The sequence below is a fragment of the Babylonia areolata genome, chromosome 10, assembly GCF_041734735.1.
Source record: "Babylonia areolata isolate BAREFJ2019XMU chromosome 10, ASM4173473v1, whole genome shotgun sequence".
NCBI classification, from domain to species: Eukaryota; Metazoa; Mollusca; class Gastropoda; order Neogastropoda; family Buccinidae; genus Babylonia; species Babylonia areolata.
In genome coordinates this window covers 41232027-41257874 of record NC_134885.1, presented here as the reverse complement: position 1 = coordinate 41257874, position 25848 = coordinate 41232027, and the positions used below count along the sequence as shown (strand labels likewise).

At 39.5% G+C, this 25848-nt stretch overlaps 1 protein-coding gene across 1 annotated transcript in view; it reads right to left on the bottom strand.

The window, feature by feature from the left end:
* Positions 1 to 21296: 21296 nt before the first annotated feature.
* Positions 21297 to 25848, bottom strand: part of LOC143286598 (C2 domain-containing protein 5-like) — an 81968-nt gene continuing 77416 nt past the window's right edge. Inside the window, exons 29-31 of the mRNA XM_076594230.1 lie at positions 25802 to 25848; positions 24277 to 24423; positions 21297 to 21421 (exon numbers count right to left, since the gene is read on the bottom strand). The exon at positions 25802 to 25848 is cut by the window's right edge and continues 79 nt beyond it. Coding sequence (XP_076450345.1) covers positions 21326 to 21421; positions 24277 to 24423; positions 25802 to 25848 — 290 coding nt within the window. The 3' untranslated portion in view covers positions 21297 to 21325. The remainder of the gene's footprint in view (positions 21422 to 24276; positions 24424 to 25801) is intronic.

Below are 25848 nucleotides of genomic sequence, written 5' to 3'. Positions count from 1 at the left end.
ATTGCTTGGTGCACAGCCATGGCACGATTGTGTACAGGTATTTGTTCCTTGTCTGTAGTGCTCTACATTTTATTTTCATTGGTGAGGGTTGGTTGATAGATGATTAACATTTAAAAAAAAAAAAATTTTCTTCAAATAGTAATGACAAGATAGAATATCTTTAAACATCTTGTCAATCTGCACATGGGTCTACCTCAGATTTGAATTGAAATGTACTTCAACAGTTGGAGAAACAGACTGAGATTTTCTTTTTCTTTTTTTTTGCCAGACAGAAAAAAAAAGGGGGGGGGGGGTGAAGATAAGTTTTCAGCTGCCAGACACATGAGAGGCAATTCTGATTGACCTGTCTGTTTCACTGCATAAAGGATAAGATGGTTTGACCATGACTTCCAAGACTAGTAGAATTTTCTTATCAGTTAGTTTAGTTCGTTCATCTCCTTTCGTTTTAAGGCTAATGCTTTATTCATACCGATGGTAGGTAGGCTCTCGAGGCCCTGGCCAGTGTGTTGGGTTTATGTATAGGTCAGGCATCGTCTCCTTTTAATTGTACTATTGAATGCAAAAATTTAAAGCAGACTTGGGGGGTAATGTTTATGGACTGGTGCACACACTTTGACATTCATTCATTCATTCATTATGCCCATCACTCCTGGTGGAGCATAGGCCATCAACGACCCCTCGCCACTGCACTCTGTTCTGGGCTGTTCTGGCCATTCCAGTCCAGTTTGCCCCTTGCTGCTTCAGCTCTGCCTCGGTGTCTCACCTCCACCTGTTGCGAAGCCGGCCTCTCTTTCTCTTTCCCTGCGGGTTCCAGGTCAGGGCTTGGCGTGTGATGCTGGATGCTGGCTTCCTGAGGGTGTGTCCAATTAAGCCCCACTACCTCCGTAGTATCTGCTTGGCTACTGGTTCCTGTCCCGCTCTCTCCCACAGATCTTCGTTTCAGATCTTCTGCCATCAAATTTTGTAGATGTGCCTCAGACAGGTGTTGAAGAATGTCTGAATCTTCTGCTGCATCGTCTGTGTTGTCCGCCATGTCTCGCATCCGCAGAGCAGAATTGACTTCACATTGGAGTTGAAGATGCAGAGTTTGGTTTTCATACTGAAAAACAAAAAACCCCACACTTTGACATCTCCATGAAACTGAAACTGAAAACTTTTCTGTCGCCTGTTATGGGGGCTTTTAGAGGTAGGCAACCTGTCAGGAGATTGTTTGAATTTTTATGTGGCTTTGTGAATCTGCTGACAAAGTGATCTTCAGGATGTTTGATATCATATGACATGGTGTCCACAGTTGGAGATGGTTCTTTCGAATATTTAACGCTTTTTTTTCTTTCAGGAAAAAGTCAAGCATTGGATGGAAGAGAAGGTTGTTTGTTGTTTTTTTTTGTGTTTTTTTTTGTTTTGTTTTGTTTTTTTAACCCTTTCGCTGCCAGGAAAATAAGATTTAAGTGAAATCTATTTGCCAGGGTTTTTTCCCAAAAAACGGGTATAAATTTTCAAAAAATTCTGTGCTCTTTGTTATTGGAGAAAGACCCATAAAAGTATATATTTTCTGAAAGGTAAATGAATAAAGAATACAAAACACATGCTGTTTTCCCATTTTATATATTTTTAGTGACATGCTGTTGTTTTGAAATCAGTGTTTTGTTTTTTGTCACATTTTCAACTTGTTCATTACAAACATTAGTCAGGTAATTTGCACAAAAACATCATATTTTCTGGACAAATGGATATCTGCAAACACAAAATCATACTAGAACAACCACAATATATATATATATTTTTTTTAAGAGATAGATACACAATACATTGTGACTTCTCCAAGTGATAAGATGGATGTGAGGCCACGCCCCCTCAGTCTCCACCCCCCTCCTCCTCACCCCTCTCACACGGTCACTTGATTCAGTTTTCATCAGACCGCGTTGGCTGCGTGCCAAGACTATCGCTCTGCTGCTAATTCGGTCATCTGTCGTCTGCTAACATCTGTACAGCCGGCATCACTCACTGACAGTCGCATCGTGGCCACTCTCTTCATTATTCATTTATTTTCTATCAGATCGTCCTATAAATGTTCATCTCTATCTTCTCCTTCGAATTTACGCTTCAATTCTTTCTGAGCATCAGCTAAAGAAAGAAATCATGGTTGATTTAGTTCGTCACGATCGCATGTCTTGAGCACGGCGTCAGTCCGACATTTTGTTGAGCGAGCGAGGAGAGAAGTCAGGCAAACACTTGGACAGTGACCCAACCAAAACGTTCAAATAAAGGACTGCTTCATGACGTAGATGGAGTTTCTAGCTATGAATAGAATCTAGAGAGATTCCCCAGGCTAAAGCTACCACTATTTTTGCCAAGGAAGTGAATGCAAACCAGGGAAAAGTCAGAATATTTCGATGACGAGTTATCTCGTCATGCAGGCAGCGAAGCATACATGCTTGCCATGACGAGTTATCTCGTCATGCAGGCAGCCTAGGGGTTAAGGGGGCGGGGGGGGGGGGGGGGGGGGGGGGGGTGGTTGCATTCCATAATATTTCTGTTAAGCTTGCATGGAAAAATAAAATGTTATTTGATTTATCTTACACAAAAACAAGATTAGTAGCTATTTTCCTTGTATTTGAACAGGAACAAATGTATTCATACAGTTTTTTTGTTGTTGTTGTCAAGATACATTTTGATGGATCAGGAACCATTGCAAAATCCCCTGTGTGTGTCTGAGTGGATGAAAAAAAAAAAAAAGAACAAAAATCTGAAACATTATAGTTTCTGTGTTGTGACTGATCTTGTTCTTCAAGTGATTTAACATTCCTGAAAACCGCAATTTGATTTATGCTCACTTTTGTGTGTGTGTGTCTGTATGGGTTTTTTTATGCTCCTGCTTTTTTCTTTTTTTTTTCTTTTTTTTGTCATTGTACATGCACACTGCGAACACTCATAAGCGATTCAGTGTACTTCTATTAACTGAAATGGCAAGTGTATTCAGCTGTGTAACTTTTGGAAATGTTCTGTGTATTGGTTGTTTGCACTGTATAAGTGTATGGTTTATTCACTAATCTGGTGTGTCTTTGTATTGTATGCCCATTGCTCGTTTCAGTGTCACACATTTGGTCTTTCTTTCAGGGGTGATTATGTATAAAGTTTGCTTTGAATTTTATTTTATTTTTTTTATGCAAAGTGCTTCATAATTTAGAAGTATAGACAACACCCTTTTTTTTTCTCTCTCTCTCTTTTTTGAAACTTATTGTACCTCTCCTCGTCCTCCATATCACAAGCTTCAGTGTCAGTCATCACACATTTTCTCATTGTGTGATAGTTTGGTTTTTTATTTCTTTAAACCCACTCAGGAGTACTTGGTTTTCAATATTTACATGGGTGGAAATACATCTGTATTGTATGGATTTCAGTTTTGGCATTTTGTTGTGTTTGTTTTCCAGTTTAAAACAAAGCGGCCACAAACATTTTAGTATTAACAAACATCAGTCTCTCCTACCATATATGTATTTAGATTTTTGTATTTGTCCATTCCTTTGAATTTGCAAGTTTTTTTTTGGGTTTTTTGTTGGGGGGGGGTGGGGGGGGGGGGGTGTTGGGTTTTTTTGTTGTTGTTTTTGGGGGGGGGGGGGGTGGTTGTGGGGTTTTTTGTTGTTGTTTTTTTTGTTTTTTTTAATCATTTATTTGTCATGAATCCATCCATGGATCCAGACATCAGTTTCATTCATCTTCCTACCTACCTACTTACTTAACCATCTGTATGTCACTATGTGTCCTCTTTTCCCTCCATCCATTCATTCAGTGCTTTTTTCATCCCCTCTCTCTTTATCTACCTATCTGTGTACCTCCATCTCCCTCTGTTTCTCTTACATAGTGTGTTCTGTTAGTTTTCTCCATTTCAGGTGTTCACACATTATTTTCATCATGTTTAGTTGGTGTACAGGTGATGCCAATAATAATAATGGTAGTCTTCATTGTAATCCTGAAAACGATACTGACAAAGTGCTTCATGTTGCTCAAAACCAGTGGGTTCGTGTTGCCAAGGACCCTCTCCTCAATGATCCTCTGATCTGAGGAACCTGCCATCATCAGTCTTCAATCGTCATAGTCATGATAACAATAATGATGAAGTGATCAAGGTGCTTGATATTTGCTACAACTCCCAGTTCCACTTTTGAGGGGTGTTTCTTGGAAGATGAGGTGCTACGGCTGTCCCAACGTCTGTCTGTCTGTCTGTGTGTGTGTCACCGATCAGGAATTGTTAGGTTGTGGGTTTTTTGGGGTTTTTTTGCAGGGAATGATAGATTTACAGGGAACATTAGTTTGTATAGGGAATGATAGCTTTTACAGGGAATGTCGTTTTACAGGGAGTGTTATTTTATGGGAAGTGTTACTGAAAATGTTAATGTTACAGAGAATGATAGTTTTACAGGGATTATTAGTGTCACAGTGATTATTAGTGTTACAGTGAATGTTGCACTTTACATGGAATGCTAATTGTACCAGGGACGCTGATTTTATTGGGAATATTAAGTTTTACGTGGAATGTTACTTTATAAGAGGTGCTAGTTTTACAGGATTTTTGTTTTCCTTTTTAACATTTTTTTGTTTGTTTTTTTTTTTTTTGGGGGGGGGGGTGTGGGGTTGTTGTTGTTGTTGTTTACAGGGAGTGTTAAGTTTTACGGGGAATGTTACTTAGGAATTGTTAGTTTTTACAGGGAATATTATTTGAAGAGGGAATGTGGTGTTGAAGGGAAAGTTAGATTTACAGAGCATTTTAGATTTACAGGGCATTTTAGTCTTGCTGTGGTTCTCAAGGTATGTTGTAAATATGGCTGTTTGGATATATTTATGATTTTATTGGTAGGGAGCCAAGTTGAGTTACTTTGTGGTTTTTTTTTAATCATTATTAAGTTGAAATTGAAACAAGCACACACACACACACACACACACTCACACACACACACACACACAATCTCTTTGGCTCTGTCCAGTCTTTTCAGAGGTCATTCTGTATTCAAGTAGAGTTACTATTCTCCATGGGTTTTTTTTTGTGGTGTTCAGTGGATCATCCCATTTTCATTAAGATGTAATTACTTTTTGAATTGATACTTTTTTTTTATTCAGTTTTGTTTGGCACGCTTCTGTTACTTTTTTTTATTCAGTTTTGTTTGGCACGCTTCTGTATGCCTTGTTTCAGTGTTTCATTTGTTTATTTATTCTCAGTATCAGGTTTTTGTGTTTTTTCTTTTATGTTTGTTAATGGTTTTCTGTTTTCTTTTATGTTTGTGTGTGTGTTGATGGTTTTCTGTTCCGGTGCCTTTTCTATAAGTGTCAAGTTGATTGCTAAAATAATATGCAACATGTGTATTGTCACCAGAGTTGATGGAATCTTGTGATAGTTCGTGATCGATTGTGTCAAATTCGAAGCATTCTGTTTGTCTGTTTATTTACTTTTTTTTTCTGTTTATATTTAACTGGCTAAATCTGCATTGGCATGAGAATTATGTAGCATATCCAGTAATGACATCACTGCATTTCAATTAATTTATCCATGTTCTTTTCTTTGTTTTCACTTGTCATCAGATTTTTAAACTGCAGTTTCGTGTGTCCATCTTGATTCAGTGTCCACATGTTTAAAGTAGATGTGATAGTTTGTTTGTTCTTTCTTTTCAAATTTTATCCATGTCATTGGGGTTTTTTTTTCTGGGTGGAATACCTGCAAAGCATCCATACCTATTATATCCGAAGACATAATTTTATCGTGACACCATTTCTTTTAACCCAGACATGCATGCAAGTGTCCATTTTTGTCCTTTTGTGCATTTGTACACACATGCACACACACACACACACACACATTAGCCTGTATGCAAACACACACACACACACACACACACACACACACTTTCATCCAAACCAGAACAGACGGACTACATTCACATAAAACTTGTATTACTTTTGAAAAAAAAAAAAAAATTAAACCATTTAATGACTTGCACTTTTTTAATGCTAATTTCCTGCACATACATCCTTGGAAGCTGTGTGTTCAGTTCCTTAACATTCGTGGAAATAATGTACAGTTTAATTCCTTGTTAACGGAATCATGTAACCTTTTGTCAGGTAGAGATGTCTTTGTTTCCACAGTTTTCGTTTGACACTATTTGTATTAATAATCATGTGAAAACACCACAGAAGTGTTGTTTTTATTCCTCAGAGAGAAAAGAAAACATGAAGGAGTGAGAAAGACAGAGTGTATATATGAATTTCTGAGACAGACACACAGACCATCAGTTGCATTCAAGTTGTACATCATGAATATCATTTAGGGGAACAAATCCCAGTAAGGTGGCCATGCAGAGTTTTTTTGTATAATACAGTTACTTACTGCTTCACAACTACAATACAAACAATAATTAATGGAAAAAGGAAAAAAAAACAAACATCAAAGGTAAATGAAAGCCTACATAACAATCATCATGATCAGCCTTATGATTTATTAGGTCTCAGTTGTTGTTGTTTTTTGTTTGTTTGTTGTTGTTTTTTTGCTCAGGGCCCAGCCAAACCACACAGCTGAAAATGCCACAGAAAACATGACAGAAAAAAACATGACTCAAAATAAAATGGGACTGAATCTAAACTGTTACCTATCTATAGAACCAAAAGAACATGTTCTCTCTCTCAGTCCACAACAATAAAACCAATAGACAAAAGACAATGAGGAATTATCTCTGGCACTGACTGAAATTTCCAGAAAGTGGGAATGAAATCTCTGGCTTCCTTGGGATGGGGAATTGTCTATCTGTCTACAGAACCAAAAGCAACGAACATCCTTCAATCTTAGTTTCCCCATCTGTCTAGAACCAAAAGTAGTAGATACTCTCTCTGGTGGGCCGGTGGTCATGCCCCTGACTAGGACATTAGTGTCCACAGGTTTGAGCCCCATGTACAGATGGTAATTTTACCCCCTCAAGCCCCCCCCCTCCCCCAACCCTTGAGTGGTTGGTCTGGGTGCTAGTCCTTTGGATGAGCTACTTACACCATGGTCCCGTGTGCAGCATGCACTCTGTGCATGGAGAAGAAACACACAGCAACAAAAAAGGATTGCCCCTGGCAAAATTCTTTGGAAAACAAAATCCAGTTTGTTAGTATGACAAACACACCTACAGACGGAATAAAGATTTTTTTTAAAAGGGGGTAGGGGGGTGGAGTGGGAGGACCGAGGGTGAGGGAGGGGGTTGTTGTGCTGCATGCACTTTGGCAACATGCTCTCGCCAGGAAGGGGAGTCTGAATCTCACACAGAAATCTGTTACAAAACGGAATACAATATATTACAATACAGAACAACACTCAAAATATTTTGCTCTCACATGGAGCAGAACAAGCACAACACAGAATAAACATTAAAAAAATTGCTTTGTTTCTAAAAGCAACGAGACGGGCGCCATAGCCGAATGGTTAAAGCCTTGGACTTTCGATCTGAGGGTCCCGGGTTCGAATCACGGTGACGGTGCCTGGTGGGTAAAGGGTGGAGATTTTTACGATCTCCCAGGTCATCGTGTGCAGACCTGCCAGTGCCTGAACCCCCTTTGTGTGTATACGCAAGCAGAAGAACAAATACGCACGTTAAAGATCCTGTAATCCATGTCAGCGTTCGGTGGGTTATGGAAACAAGAACATACCCAGCATGCACATCCCCGAAAGCGGAGTATTGGCTGCCTATATGGCGGGGTAAAAACGGTCATACACGTAAAAAGCCCACTCACGTATATACGAGTGAACTTCGGAGTTGAAGCCCATGAACACTGAAGAAGAAGAAGATAAAGGCAACAACAACAAAAAAAACAGTCAAATGCTACAGGGGGAAAAAAAATACCAAAACGCTTTTGACACCATCTTCAAAATAAACACTGCTACAGAGACATACCATGTATGTAAATCAAGTCCATAATGATTATTCTCTCTACTGGCCTTTGATCATCATCATGTCTTTATGAATAAAAGATGTTGCTTTTAAATACGGAGTATTATGGGCATGATGTGAATATTTCAATTAAGAGACAAAACATGCACCCGGTATATACGTGTGTACCAACATGGAAACTATTGTTTTATTGAGACAGTAGAATCAGCATTGAACATCAAACAAAAGTCATTATATATTATTTATCAACACCATACAGTTCCCACTTGAATCGCTGATGTTTTTGACTTCTTACCTTCATTACAAGTTGATTCTCTAGTTTTAAGCCACTTCCCCTTTATAACACGATTTTCTTCAGTTGTACTTCTGTTCATTTCAAATGGTCAATCTTGGAATCCTGCTTCCCTCTAACCTCTTTCCCCTAACTCACCATACAGCCCCTCATCCTCCCCTATTTGTTTTATTTTTAAATTTTTTTATGATAATGTTAAAACGTGAAAGTTAATATTTTAACAGGATGTCTACAAACACCAGTAAACCTGACAGGAGATAATTAAACACCACATTCTTAAATGACAATACACACTTTTTTTCTCTCTCTCTGAAGCAGTTTGGGATTTTTTTTTTAAAGTAAAAGCGTAAGAAATCTCTTCCTTTTTCTCCCTAAAAAATCTCATCTCAGGAATAAAGAGTCAAATGAACAAATAATTTGGTAGGTGGTACAGCAATTGCACAAACAGATGCAAAACAAGAGCAATCAATAAATAAAATTTTATAAACAGACAAATGAATAAAAACAAAGAAAACAGACAACACACAGGCAAAGCATTAATCACAGCTAATGTGCCTATATTACCATGTGATAAAAAGTCTGAAAACTAAACAAAACAAAAAGCAGCAACCACAATTTATTGCTGGCTGAGCAGAACCTGAACACACATTAAGTCACTCTAAAAAGTATATAATATTAATCTAAAGGGGTAATAAAAATACAAATACAAATAAAATAAAACAGTAGGAAAGAGGTACAGGTGGTAGGGATACCAATGGCAAACAGCTCTGGACTTTATTGCTGAGTCTAGGGACTAATACCCCAGCAGAATTCATCATTTAATTTTGTTGCCTCTAGCCCAGTGTTTACTAAACAGGGCCACATTAGGGCTGAAAACACTGTCAATATCAATCCAGTGTAACCTTAATTTTTTTTTTTTTAATCTGTGAAATAAAAAAAAAATAAAAAAAGAAAATCAAGCATAAGTACAGTCACCACATTCATGCTCAAAAACCTACAACATGACTCTTGCTTGTTGGGTTGGTTGCTGTGTTAAATGTTGACCGACTGAAACTGAATGAAAAATGTGGAACAAAAAACAAAACAAAAAAAACAACCCTTCCATGCTACATGCAAGCTGACCTGCTGCTGGTGCCTGCTGAAGGAGACTGGGGGAAGATATGGAAACCCATCTCTTGAGTTCCTTGGGTTCGTAAAATGTGAAAAAAACAAAAATCAAAAAATCAAAAACAAAACACCAAAAAATCCCCAAATAACAAAGTAATGTTTAACCCCTTCACTACTGAACCTTGATGAAATGAGATCTGTGTGACATAAGTTTGACGAGGGATTACTTTGTTGTTGTTTGTTGTTCTTGTTTTTGTAGATAACAGTGGTGTGATTGATTTTTACTGGAGAAACGTAACGCAATCCTGCCAGAGGAAGAAGTAAAAAAAAAAAACACTACAGAATGGTGACTGAAATTCTGACCTGTACGACTGGTACGTCCCATCTCACTGAGTTGACAGCTCTTCACTGATGAGCATACTTGTCAGCAGCAGTGAAGGGGTTAACAAAACTACTGAAGAAAGGAGAGAAAAAACCAAAACACGTCACATAAAAGAAAGCCCACATGAAGTGCAGACCACAGGGGTTCAACATCAACATAAAACACGTCACACACATATGAAAAAGAAAGCCCACATGAAGTGCAGACCACATGAAACACAGAAGAGCTGAAGTAGTTGGGGTTCTTTCCGCATCTTTGTTCAGCGCTCAAGAGCAGTGTTACTTTAGTCATCACTAGGTCAAGGTCAAGGTCAACAGCAGGGAGACCCGAGGAATGTTTTTAAAAAACGCCTCATGTTTTCAAAAACCAAACGAAACCAAACAAACGAAAAAGTAGATGTAAAACCAAAACAAAACCCGGGAATTCCATGACCTGGCTGGGTAGCATGAGCAATATTAGCAGCAGTAAGTTTGCTTAGCGTTCAGAATGTTCCTAAGTCTATGGATTTAGCATAAAGTTAAGAACGTTCTTCACGTTCAAGCAAACTTGCTGCTGCAACGATCACTCGTGCAACCCAGCCCAGGAACTCAATGTGCAAATTAGCATGCATGTATGAGGGGAGGAAAGAAGGGCCAATAACATAAAATAAAAAAAGAACACAAAAAGAAAAAAAGAGCACACACGCTCACACTGACACACTTTCTCCCTCTCTCTCTCTCTCTCTCTCTCTCTCTCAAGCATGCTTTTTCAAACTAAATTATTTGATACAGTGTTGACAAATGAAAGGAATCAACACAGAAAAATGATGTTCAGTTCTAAGCAGTTGAAGCTGCTGACTATAATAATTGTACACATGTGTGATAAAGGCAGAAATGCTGGTTTGTAAGCAATGCTAAACGAAGACATGGAGTACTATAAAGCAATGACAACAAACCACACTTCATAAGGTACATAGCTCTCTGTTATGTGTGACTAGATTTTATAGTGAATCAGAATGACTATGACACTTTCATGTATACAGGAATACGAGTACTTCAGGTCTGAACTCAGCACTTACACACCCATGGCCACACACACACACACACACACACACATGTACACACAAACGCATACACCACTGGGGAAAAGATTATTTCATACCATAGTGCACAATCTCTACTTCCTATGATAATGAACAAACTGAGACGATTTACACAACCAGCCATATCCTACGCAGACAAATTTGCATCAGCGTTGTATTCACACACATATATATACAGTCCACTTTGGCCTGTTCACACCAGCTATAAAATGCCAGCCATTGGCAGCTGGACAGTAAAATCCAGACATCACCACACTGACCCTTTGGAATGTTATCCACTTCAAACTACATCGCCAGGTAATCTCAGTAGTTCAGTTCCATCTGGATGTGTGTGGAAGCATGAATTCACTTGAGACCTGAAGAGAACCTCTTTATTTTGCCTTGTGTAAATCGCCTCTTTGAGTCAAAATCCACGCTTACAAATACACATTCACTCATGCACTATTGAGAAAAAGAGCATTTGATGCAATATTTAGCAATCTCCATGTAATATAAGCTCCAAATGTATATGAAAAGAAAAAGAGAAAAAGACAAGACTTTGCACTAAAAGCTGAGAGATATATATTTTTTGTATGCTGGGTATATAACTGCACAGCTGAAGGGCGTCATTAACAGAAGAAATGAATGTTCATCAGTCTTTTCTACAGTCTTTTCTATTTGGCAAAGAATTCCTTTAAGATGGTTCATGGCTTTTTATTTTTTGTTTTGTTTTCTCTTCGTCAGAGCCTTTTTGTTCATTTAAACCTCTTTTTTTTTTCTTTTCTTTTTTTGTCATGTTGTTCATGAAGTGTTTTGTTTCCTGTTTTTGACAGCATTTTTGATCATCAGAATCTTTTCTATTTTTATTATCATTTCGTTTTGTTTTTTGTTTTGTTCTTTTGTTTGTTTGTTTTTTATATTATGCATCAAGAGTTTTTGTTCATAAATGCTTTTTTTTATTATTATTATTCAAGCCTGCTCGCCACACTCTTTGCAAAACAATTCATGGTAAGTACTGGGTGCAGCGTCACTAATCTTCCTTTGACCTTTTTTTCCTTTGAAGTTGGAACAGCACATACAGTACTTCTTTCTTCCCATTTTCCCCAGAACCACTGCAACGCATTAACACAAGTACAATCAACGAACTAACAACTTTCACTTTTAGAGACCAAACCGGAACACCCCGCGAAATCGGATTCTGTTTTGATCAAGGGCAAATTACTCTGACAAACAAGGTCTGTAGGAGCAGTTTAGACGGACCAACAATGGACACTGATCAATATGGTTTTCGGACAACATGGTCCACACACACACACACACACACACACACACACACACACACACACACACACACACACACAGCTCAGTTTGGAAAGCAGCATAACTCAGACCTCATTGCCTTCATCTCTGACCAGAATTATACAAACTACAATGTCCTCAGAATTTGTTTCTCCTGATTTTTTTTTTTTTTCCTCTTCTCCCTGTCACTCTTTTGTCTTTCTCTTATCACTCCTAACATGAGGCGTTTGATTGGCTGAGAGCGGGTGGGCCCGTCTTTTCACTGTTAGCCGCGCGAAATTTGGCCAAGCAGAGCAAACCAATAGGCCTAGTTTGCATCAGTTTGACATGGTACAGTATATGACACCAAAATGTGGTTTGGTAAAAGAATGGCAAAGTGAAAGATCCGTAAGTAAAATGTGTAGCCTTTATGTACCCCATGAGACAGAAACCTGAGAGGGACAAGAAGAAAAGAAAAAAAAACACACAAAAAAAACAAGAAACCAAAAGTAGTCAATTAAATAAGCAGGAAATCCATTTCCCGATTATATAAACATAAGCAAGAAATCCATTTATATGTCTGATAAACCCATGCCACCAATTACAATGTCATCCCCATCAGTAATCCATTTACATACTCTGATAAACCCATGCCACCAATTACAATGTCATCACCATCAGCAATCCATTTACATACGCTGAACCCATGTTACCAGTTGTAACAAGAAAAAGAACAAAAAAATAAATAAAATAATGACAACAATGATACTAACAACAACAAGAACAACAAGACTGATAATGATTATAAAACAACAAGAATAACAACAAAAAATACTTCTTACCACTCAGAAAGTGCTTATCCAAAGGCACTGAACATAAACTAACTGATGAAAAAGTTTGTGCAAAAAAGCTAGACATTCGTTCAAATAACGCACAAGAATGCAACCAAGAAGGAGGAACCAAGAATGCAGGAAGAAGGTACCTTAACTCTCTCCATACGAACGGCGAAAGAGACGACGTTAACAGCGTTTCATCCCAATTACCATCATCAAAATATTGCAAGCGGAAGGCTCTTATACTAAAGATGTGAATGTTGACAAAGAATACCACAATTCTGACGACGGAAGCTAAAGGTTGGGTCATTCAGACCACCCACTGGACATCCGAGGGGTCTGTGTAGAGGAGAAGAGAGGACTGGCCGTACTGAGTGAGTTAAACTTGTATATATATTGAGTTCCAGTTCGATTCATGGAGGCATCCAAGGATACGGACTGACCCATATCTGCTACACCACATCTGCTTTGAACAAATTTGTGAAAAGCAATGGGCAGGGTAGAAGGTGATGGAGGGTGTGGGGTGTGGGCGAGGGGTGGGGTGGGGTGGGGGGTGGAGCACTGGGACAGATGCCTGACCTATGCAATGACTCCTATCGCACTGGTCATATCTCGAGAGCCTACCATAGGTATGTAAAAGACATCAAACTATAAATGAATGAATAAATAAATAAATACTAAATAAATGAATGAATGAAAAAGATCAACAGATAAATAAACAAATCAAAGCAAAATAAACAGGCAAGTAAATCAAATAAAACAGAATGAAAATGAAAGACACAGTTAAAATTTTAAAAATTACAATTTTTTTTTTTTTTTTAAAGCCCATACAAACAACAACAAACAAAAAACACCCAAAGTAAAACAAGAACAAATAATAAATGATAACCACATAACGAAAGAGCTCAAAATGCCGTCCCACTCAATCGAAGAGTGGGTCTCCAAACATTTCAGACACCACATATCCTGGACTCCCCCTCGGACTGCCAGACAGACCTCCCACCCAGACAGACAGACAGACCTCCCACCCAGACAGACAGACAGACAGACCTCCCACCCAGACAGACAGACAGACCTCCCACCCAGACAGACAGACAGACAGACAGACCTCCCACCCAGACAGACCTCCCACCCAGACAGACCTCCCACCCAGACAGACAGACAGACCTCCCACCCAGACAGACAGACAGACAGACCTCCCACCCAGACAGACAGACAGACCTCCCACCCAGACAGACCTCCCACCCAGACAGACAGACAGACAGACAGACCTCCCACCCAGACAGACAGACAGACAGACAGACAGACAGACCTCCCACCCAGACAGACCTCCCACCCAGACAGACAGACAGACAGACAGACCTCCCACCCAGCCAGCCAGCCAACCAGCCAGCCAGACAGACAGACAGACACCCAGGACTCCACACACTCCCTCAAACAAACGAAACCTCCACAACACCAGGATGCCAGCTCTGAACACCAGCAACAACAACAAGGAAAAAAACAAAAAAAGCACTCCGAGAGATGCTTTGACTGATATGAGCTAAAGATCTGCTTCTTTGTGTGTGCTGTTGCTTACAAGGACAATTCTCTGTCGTCATCATCTGCTAGCTCCTCATTCATTACTCCTCCATCTCCATCAATAAATAAATAAATACATAAATGAATGAATAAACAAACAAATAAATGTATGAATAATTAAACAAAACAAGATAAAGTAAATTGAAATAAAATAAAAATGAAATAAAATAAACCCTGCAGAATGAGCAGAAAAATGATAGATAATATATAAATAAATAAACAAATAAATAAACAAACAAATAAATAGATACATAAATAATTTTTTTTTAAAGATCAAGTAAAATATCTTTAAAAAAAATAAAATAAACCCTGCAGAATGAGCAGAAAACTGATATATAATAAATAAATATACAAATAAAGTAAAATTAGGAATAATAGAAATGAAATAAAATAAACCCTGCAGAATAAGCCTTGGTGAGAGTGTGCATACAAGACCCAGCATCAGCGGAACTGGGAAAACATCGACAATGACAGAGCAGGGATTTGAAGAAATAAAAGAAACTACTCAAGTTCTGAGTCACCACGATTTATGCTGTGTTAACACACTCAGTACGGCCAGTCCTCTCTTCTCCTCTACACAGACCCCTTGGATGTCCAGTGGGTGTCTGAATAACCCAACCTTTAGCTTCCGTCATCAGAATTGTGGTATTCTTTGTCAACATTCACGTCTTCAGTATAAGAGCCTTCCGCTTGCAATATTTTGATGATGGTAACTGAGGTGAAACACTGTTAACATCATCTCTTTCGCCGTTCGCATGGAGAGAGTTAAAAAGAAGAAGAAGAAAAAGAAAGCATGCGGTAGACTGCATTCATAAGAAGTTTCAGCCAAGATACAGATTATGTCAAAAACGGAAGCAGTTTCTATTGGACCAACACTCAGCTCTTGACCAGTCATGGTTCTCTCACTTACATACAACTCAAATAGCCCTTTTCTCTCTTCAAGGGTATCAACATACTGACGTCCTAAGGTATCAATGTATTACCATCCTTAGATACCAATATGTTGCTGTCCCTAGGAATCAATACACTGCAGTACCTAGGTATCAATACACCACAGTACCAAGGTATCAATATATTGCTGTCCCTAGGTATGAATACACTACGGTAACTAGGAATCAATATATTGCTGTCCCTAGGTATCAATACACTACGGTACCTAGGTATCAATACACTACTGTACCAAGGTATCAATATATTGCTGTCCCTAGGTATGAATACACTACAGTAACTAGGAATCAATATATTGCTGTCCCTAGGTATCAATACACTACGGTACCTAGGTATCAATACACTACAGTACCTAGGTATCAATATATTGCTGTCCCTAGGTATCAATACACTACGGTAACTAGGAATCAATACACTGCAGTACCTAGGTATCAATACACCACAGTACCTAGGTATCAATATATTGCTGTCCCTAGGTATCAATACACTACGGTACCTAGGTATCAATACACTACAGTACCTAGGTATCAATACACAACAGTACCTAGGTATCAATATATTGCTGTCCCTGGGGATCAATATACTGCAGTACCTGGTATCAATACACCACAGTACCTAGGTATCAATATATTGCTGTCCCTAGGCATCAATACACTACAGTACCTAGATATTAATATACTGCTGTCCCTAGGGATCAATACACCACAGTACCTAGGTATCAATATATTGCTGTCCTTAGGGATCAATACACAACAGTACATAGGTATCAATATATTGCTGTCCCTTGGTATGAATACACTACAGTACCTAGGTATCAATATATTGCTGTCCCTAGGTATCAATGCACTACAGTACCTAGGTATTAATATATTGCTGTCCTAAGGTATCAATGCACTGCAGTACCTTGGTATCAATATACTGCTGTCCCTAGGGATCAGTACACTACAGTACCTAGGTATCAATATATTGCTGTCCCTAGGGATCAATGCACTACAGTACCTAGGTATTAATATATTGCTGTCCCTAGGGATCAGTACACTACAGTACCTAGGTATCAATATATTGCTGTCCCTAGGGATCAGTACACTACAGTACCTAGGTATCAATATATTGCTGTCCCTAGGGATCAGTACACCACAGTACCTAGGTATCAATATACTGCTGTCCCTAGGGATCAATACACCACAGTACCTAGGTATCAATATATTGCTGTCCCTAGGGATCAGTACACTACAGTACCTAGGTATCAATATATTGCTGTCCCTAGGGATCAGTACACTACAGTACCTAGGTATCAATATATTGCTGTCCCTAGGGATCAGTACACTACAGTACCTAGGTATCAATATATTGCTGTCCCTAGGGATCAGTACACTACAGTACCTAGGTATCAATATATTGCTGTCCCTAGGGATCAGTACACTACAGTACCTAGGTATCAATATATTGCTGTCCCTAGGGATCAATATACTGCAGTACCTTGTAACCAATTTTCTGCAGTTCTGAAGTATCATAAACTGCAGTTCGTAGGTATCAATATACTGTAGTGCCTAGGTATCAATATACTGCAGTGCCTAGGTATCAATAAAACAATATATCTCCATACCTGGGTATGAATATATTGCCATCCCATAGGTATCAATATATTCCATAGGTATCAATATATTGCCATACCTTGGTATCAATATATCGCCATCCCTAGGCATCAATATATGTTGTCGCTTGGCATCAATATGTTGCCATCCCCACATACTAATATATCCCTATGCCTAAGCATTAACATGACGCTGTCACCAGGTATCAATATATTACTGTCGCTAAGTATCAATTGCATAACTCTCCCTAACTGACAATCAATATTGTAATTCACTTTTGAACGACAGTGCCGCCTACACATATAGCAACAAATGCAAACAACGATCTGCTCAGTGCTGTCACCAATGTCCAAATCATTATTTTATTCAGTGTTCTAACGCAAAGTAACACAAAAGACAAAAATGCGACGCAATATATACATATGATACAATATGTACATAAACAATCGTTGTTATCACAAGTCACAAAAAGCTATCAACTGAAGAAGAAAAAAAAAAGATTCAAAAACGAAACTACTTCATTTCTACTGAACAACATCAGCATTCAGTGAACGTGTGATTCTCTAACTAACGAAATCCTCGCTACAGCAGTCCATGTTTTGGACGGTATGATCCATGACTGGGTTTGTTTGTTTAGTTGTTTTTTTCTTATGGGAATAATGGAATGACAGCAGTAAAATTCATTTATTTTCATGTCGACCAAATACAGCTGACACACACATTCAAATTCGCTTCTATATAATCATTGTCATTATCATCATCCATGTTTTTCATTTTCTCTCTCAACAGCCCCAATTTCTCTTCTCACAAGAACCCAGTTTCTCTGTTCCACAATAACACAAAAACTTCCCTTTGTCTGAACAATACAATTTCCATATGATCAGCAAAATAATGTGCCTTTTCTCAACCACCACAGAATTCCATTTAGATAACTCAAGTGTCCACCTCTCAACAAGTCAAATTTCTTTTCTCTCAAAAATCCAAACACCTTCTGACAGCAACTCTATTTTCCCTTCTATCAACAATCCACTTACCCACTGACCCTTCTATCCAAGATACTCTTCTTACAACAACCCGATTTACTTTTCTATTGACAAACCAAATACTTTTCTCACAACCCAAATTTCCCTTCCATCAACAACCCAAATGCTCTTCTCACAACAACCCAGTTTCCCCTTCTATCAACAACCTAAATACTTTTTTTCTCACAACAACCCAGTGTGTAAGGCTATGGGGACCTTTCCTGTGTAAAATCCACAGGTCTGCTCCGTGCAACATCTTCAGCTAACTGTCCAGTCACTGCATCCATCCAGTTTTTATGTTGGAGCGATGGAACTAATGTTGTTGGTTTCGTTGTTGTTTTTTGGGGTTTTTTTGGTTTTGTTTGTTTCTTTCTTTTGTTTTCTTGTTGTTTTTAATTTTTCCAACTTCTATGTGAAGAGCTATGTTTTATCAATAACCGTCTACCTGAAGATTTAGTCATCAGCCCCATCCACATATAATATACAGCTTCTGTTCAAACGTGTGTGCGTGTGCATGAGAGTGTGTGTGAGAGAGAGTGAATTTGTGTGTGTGTGTGTGCATGTGCGCATGTGTGTGTGTGTGTGTGTGTGTGTGTGCAGTGCGTGCATGTGTGAGTATGCAGAAGTTTTTATATTGATATGCACTTGTATGTATCTTAATTTCTACTGTATCTGTGTTTGTGTATGATTTTTCGATTTATGTTCGTACCTTGTTATGTACTATCCCCCCCAATATTCCTTGTGACCCCGGTACACTTGGTAATAAAGACACATGCTATTCTATTCTATTCTATTCTTTTTTCTTTCTTTTTTTTAACCCATTCAGCCCCATGGAGTCAACAGCCTCAGCAGACTTCCCCGTTACAGTGAAACAAAAACACAGAACATATGCTGAAATCGACCACTGTTTGTGTTTCTTTCAAACTGACATGTGTGGACACTGCTGGAAATACTGTCAAAGATAGTTCGTTTTGCTTACATTTATCAATGCACATGTAGGAAAGTGGAAACTGCTTCAATGAAACAATATGTCTACACCTGGCAGTGCTTTGTGCTGGGTTCAGTATTTATATAAAAAAAATCAATCAATTTTCAATCAGTATATGCAGTGCAAGATAGCATTTATATTAAAAAAAATCTTTTTTTTTCTTCTTTAAATAAGTATGTGTTTGAGCGGTGGGGCAAATGTTGAAAAAATTTTTCCATTTCTGCACCAGGAACTACATTTTATTTATCTTTTATTTTTATCAACTCTTTAATGCAGTGCAGGGCAAAGTACTTATTAAAAAAAAATCAGTCAATGTATATGCATTTTAGATAAATAAATAAATATATGAAAGAATAATTATTTTTAAACTGCTCATGAGCTTGTTTAGTTGAAGAAAAGGTCAATGCAGTAAGCCACATATGCAGCATGCAAAAAATAAAATTATTTCAAATAAAATAAATGGATAAATCTAGAGATGTTCAAGGATACTAAGTGGAAAGATCGATGTCAAACACAGAAAAAAGGTACAGCCTGATAACTCGTGAAACTGAATACAACTTATCCAAAATAAAAGAAAGAAAAGAAAAACAGAAGGTTCAAAAGGCTGTGGATTGACGGCACAGCTAAAGCTGAGGTATGCCCCTGATCTCACACTTGAGGTTTTCTAAGAAATTTCACTTTACTTTTATCATGATGCTCAATGAATTCATCAACACATTATACCAAACATCTCATAACTTTGATCAGTACATGAAAAACACAATGACGAATCTAATACCATAAAAAGAACAGAGCAACGAATACCATACTTTTTTTGTTGTTTAATAATGAAATGATGTTCTAGGAAATGCGCAGAACTGAACTGATTAATCAACTTTCCATCATTAATTGATGAGTTTCACAGTCAGTGAAATACTGACACTATAAAGATTATAAAAAAAAAAACCTATCTATCAAACACAAATAAATAGACTCAAAATGAATAAACATCACGACGAAAAAGCTAACCAAATCTTTTCATAAATGATGAAGGATGAAAATATCATACCATCAACACTACGCAATACAGTCATCTGCCAAGATAGTCAAACCAAAAGTCGCTTACATAAATAAAAAAAAATGTTAAAAGATTTTAAAAAGTCTTTCACACAGGAAAACATCACACAAATATATTACGATCTCAACAGTATCAAATATCACCACCCAGCAAAAAAAAAAAAAAAAAAAAAAAAAAAAAAGCTTTATCATAGTCCTTAGAACAAAAAAAGTAGATACTGCCAGCCGCTGTGATCAAGTGGTTAGCAGCATAGACAGGTAACCAAGAGGACACGTGTTCGATACCCATCAGAGGTGGGGTTTTGTGGGGGGCCAGGTGGTGGGCTCATGGCCAGTTCCTACCCACAGCTGAGTGTGATATGGGCTCAAATGGTAAAGACTGGGACCACAAAGCTCAGTGCCTTTCACTCGTCTGTGGGAGTGTTGCTCAAATTTCCTGACCAACACAGGTGTCTGCACCTCTCAGGCCTGGCTGTGACACTGGGGTTATATAATGTGAGTAAAGCCTTGTCAAACAGACCCAATCCTGAATGAACCACCATAGCAGCAATGTCATTACCCTTATCACCATCATCTAGAAAACAAAACAGTCCAAATTCTGGGGGTAAAAAAAGAATAAATAAAAATATAACATGAATGAGACAAAGGTGAACAAAAAGACAAACAAAAACAAAAAAACAAAACCAAAAAAAAAAAGAAATCAAGGCTTGATACAATGATAAATGAAAACGTCAAGTTTCTCAAGCAGCAACATATCAGCTATTTCTACCCTGAAGAATAATTTGTTCTGTTTTCTCGTATCAGTCTTATATCAGTTCATAAACATAAATGATAAAACAACAGACAGGGAAAAAAATCATGACAAATTCACTGAGTAACTCTAATTACATAGACTCTACAGATTTACAGAAATATTTTCACAGTGTACACAATTCATTTTAAGAGTAACCCAACTGTAGATGACTCGCTTTTTTATCTGATCACAGTAATCTCTGTTGATAAATGGCTGCGCATACACACACACACACACACACACACACACACACACACACACACACACACACACACACACGCACGCACGCACACACACTCACCCACCCAACCACCCACACAAACACACACTCAACATACACACACACACAACCCACCTCCTCCCCCATACACACACACAGGCACCCCTCCACCACACCACGCCCCCCTCCCCTCCCCTAAAGCCCTCCCATCCAGACACACAGATATGTAAATGACGTCTCCAGGGTGAGACCAGGAATCAGGGGAGATCAGTGGGCAGTTCCACAGACAGCGTTGCCTCACTGCCGTAGCTGACTTGTACGGCGTCCCCACACACGTTGATCAAACACTGGGCCTGCAGACACAGCAAATATATTTTGTATTTGTATTTTTTTTATCACAACAGATTTCTCTGTGTGAAATTCAGGCTGCTCTCCCCAGGGAGAGCGCGTCGCTATACTACAGCGCCACCCGGTTTTTTTTGTATTTTTTCCTGTGTGCAGTTTTATTTGTTTTTCCTATCAAAGTGGATTTTTCTACAGAATTTTGCCAGGAACAACCCTTTTGTTGCCGTGGGTTCTTTTACGTGCGCTAAGTGCGTGCTGCACACGGGACCTCGGTTTATCGTCTCATCCAAAATACAACCACTTCCTCAAAAACTCTTGTTTCTGTTGCTGTTGTTGTTTTTTAACAACAAAATTATTCAATTATTACATTGTATACACGCTCAACGAATAATGGAAATGCCAACCCGTTAAGCGTTTGTAGGAACAATCAGGGAATTTGGCAGGAACATTTTGAATTTGGGAGGAACACTTGGCCTCCAAGCCACATCAGCAAACGTATATTTCATCTACAAGGCACACAAAAAATGTAAACATGCACGCATTTAGCTGAGCATCATCACATGAGACCAAGTGGTAGTGACTGTCCTTGCCTCGTGATCAATAGGTCTAGTGTCTGGGTAATTTTACGACAGGAAAGCATGTGAACAAGCAAAGTAGGCAAAAATGGACTCATTTGAACAATTTTGACAGTGGCGAAATGTCAGAACAAAAAGCGACTGAGAATAACAAAATATGGCGAAATCATAACAGTTGGCATCTCTGAACAGTAAAACAAGCTATGAAAATATGCAGACAATAAACAGGTCACCAGATAATTCATCTATAGTAGGAGCAATGTAAAATATTCAGTACACATACAAAAGCAGCAATGTTAGCAGCAGAGTAAGACTGGTGATTACTGTCTTTCATTCAGATTTGTTCTCCTTTCTTTCCCCTCTCTTCTTCGGGTCTCCCTCCCCCCCGCCCCCCCTTTTCAACATACACATGGGTGTGTTTGTTTTAGGGTGCTTTTTTTTCTTTTCCTTATTACTATCATTACTATCACTGGTGAAACATAATTTTGTTTCGCTTCAGTTTCTGGTTTTCTGATACAACGTGGTTTATAAGAATCAGAATAATGGATCAGTGTAACTTAATTTCTGTAACTGAGACAAAACAAAACTTTTTTTTTTTTTTTAAATAAACCAACAGAAAACTTTTTATTATATTTAATTAACTAGGGCAAAGAGATAAGCAAATGCACATGCTTCTGTTCCCCACCGACACAAGACAAGACAAGACAAGACAAGACAGAACAAGACAGACAAAAAGCGACAACAGGGCAGTACCTGTTTTTCTGCAGGTTGCTGATGAGGACACAGTGCAACCCAGGTACAGACACACACACACACACACACACAGATACATGCAGGCAGACAGACAGGCAAACAAGACAAACAGACAAAAAAACAAAACCAAGACAAACAGACAGACAGACAGACAAGTCATACCTGTACAGCACCCAAAGATACAGACATGCAAACAAAACAGACAGACAAAGCGGTACCTGGTTTTTATGCAGTTTATTGAAGAGGAAACAGTGGCATCCAGCTGTACAGACAAACAAGACAGACAGACAGACAGACGAACAGTCAAACAAAACAGACAGACAAAGCGGTACCTGGTTTTTATGCAGGTTGCTGAAGAGGAAACAACAGCACCCAAAGATACAGACTTACAAACAAGACAGACACACAGACACACAAACAGTCAAACAAAACAGACAGACAGACAAAGCGGTACCTGGTTTTTCTGCAATTTGCTTAAGAGGACTCAGCAGCACCCAGTTGTACAGACAGACAAACGAACAGTCAAACAAAACAGACAGACAAAGCAGTACCTGGTTCTTATGCAGGTTGCTGAAGAGGAGAGAGTGGCACCCAGAGGTACAGACAAGACAGACAGACAGACAGACAGACATAACGGTACCTGGTTTTAATGTAAATTTCTGAAGAGGACGCAGTGGCACCCAGAGGTACAGACTTACAAACAAGACAGACACACAGACAGACAGACAAAGCAGTACCTGGTTCTTATGCAGGTTGCTGAAGAGGACGCAGTGGCACCCAGAGGTACAAACAGACAGACAGACAGACAGACAGGCAGACAAAGCGGTACTTGGTTCTTATGCAATTTGCTGAAGAGGATACAGCGGCACCCAGAGGTACAGACAGACAGACATACAGACAGACATACAGACAGACAGACAAAGCGGTACCTGGTTTTTATGCAATTTGCTTAAGAGGACTCAGCAGCACCCAGTTGTACAGACAGACAGACAGACGAACAGTCAAACAAAACAGACAGACAAAACAGTACCTGGTTTTTATGCAGGTTGCTGATGAGGAAACAACAGCACCCAAAGATACAGACAAACAAGACAGACAGACAGACAGACAGACAGACAGTCAAACAAAACAGACAGACAAAGCGGTACCTGGTTCTTATGCAGGTTGCTGAAGAGGAAACAACAGCACCCAGAGGTACAGACAAGACAGACAGACAGACAGACATAACGGTACCTGGTTTTAATGTAAATTTCTGAAGAGGACACAGTGGCACCCAGAGGTACAGACTTACAAACAAGACAGACAGATAGACAGACAGACAAAGCGGTACCTGGTTCTTATGCAGGTTGCTGAAGAGGACGCAGTGGCACCCAGAGGTACAGACAGACAGACAGACATACAGTCAAACAAAACAGACAGACAAAGCGGTACCTGGTTCTTATGCAATTTGCTGAAGAGGATACAGCGGCAGCTAGAGGTACAGACAGAGAGACATACAGACAGAGAGACATACAGACAGACAGACAAAGCGGTACCTGGTTCTTATGCAGGTTGCTGAAGAGGACGCAGTGGCTCATCTGATAGCTGACCAGGGCGTTGCCCCCCAGGGCCGACACGTGACCCCTGGCGATGGCCATGACCTCTCCCACAAAGCTCTGCATGAAGCCTCCCAGGCCTCCACACTGACAGCGGACCAACAACACACACAACACACGTCACAAAGTCTGTGGCCTTTCATGCCCTGCTCTCATGGTGACCTCAGTTTCGATACCCCTCCACTTCCGTGCTTGGGGTGAGTCCTGTCAATCTCATCAGTGTCAGCAGATTCATGGGGGGCTGTTGTTTGAGGGGCGTGGTGGCGGTCTCCACTCTGGGAGGGACGCTCACTCAGTCTGGCTCTGCGACTAAGCCATTATTGTCATTAGTAGGGGGCTTAGTAGGTGGAGTCCTAAGTACGTTAAAACAGAACAGGCACCACTGAACACCACCAAAGTGACTCAGCAGCAGTGCAGGGTCTCCTCTGGTGTGTGGCCACCTGGCGACCTAACATCGATGGTTCCCTGTGGACTGCCGACGCTGGAACTGTGACGGACGAACCCGGGTGTTGCTGTGTATGGGGGAATCTGAATGGGCGGTGTGGGAGTAATGCCACTGAAACGGTGCAGATGATGGGGCAGCAAAAAAAACACAAAAAAAACAACACACGTCAGTCAACTGCATCCTAATCCCCCAGGCTTAACTCACCTAGTACTGCCCGTTTGCTCCCTGCATTTTCCCCCACAGACAGCCCATTTGTATGGGTTAGTAACGAAACCCTGGCGAAAATGCAGATTACTTCACAACGTTGAACTGTTCTGATGGGCGCAATAGCTGAGTGGTTAAAGCGTTGGACTTTAAATCTGAAGGTCGGGGATTCGAATCTCGGTAACAGCACCTAGTGGGTAAATGGTGGAGATTTTTCCAAGGTCAACATATTTGCAGACCTGCTCGTGCCTGAACCCCTTCGTGTGTATATGCAAGCAGAAGATTAAATACGCACATTAAAGATCCTGTAATCCATGTCAGCTTTCAGTGGGTTATGGAAACAAGAACATACCCAGCATGCACACCCCCGAAAACGGAGTATGGCTGCCTACACGGCGGAGTAAAAACTGTCCTACATGTAAAAGCCCACTCGTGTACATACGACTGAACATGAAAGTTGCAGCCCTTGAACAAAGAAGAGGAAGAAGTGTTCCTGTTTATACACACACTGAACCAATAAAGGTCAGAAAACTGTATGTTTCCAACTGTCGATGATGCTATCCAGTAGATTAAAAAATGATAACACATGCAAGCCCCCTAGCCCCACCCCCACACACACATGCAAAGCACACACAAATACACACCCTAAAACACACACACACAAATACACACACACACATACACGAACACACACCCACACACTCACTCACTATCACACACACACGCATGCACGCACACATGCATGCACGCACTTCTCTTCAAACACACACACACACACACACACACACACACACACACTACGAAAGCCACGCCCACCTCCTTCACTGAAGTGCTCTCCCGGATCAGGAAGAAGTTGTAGTTGC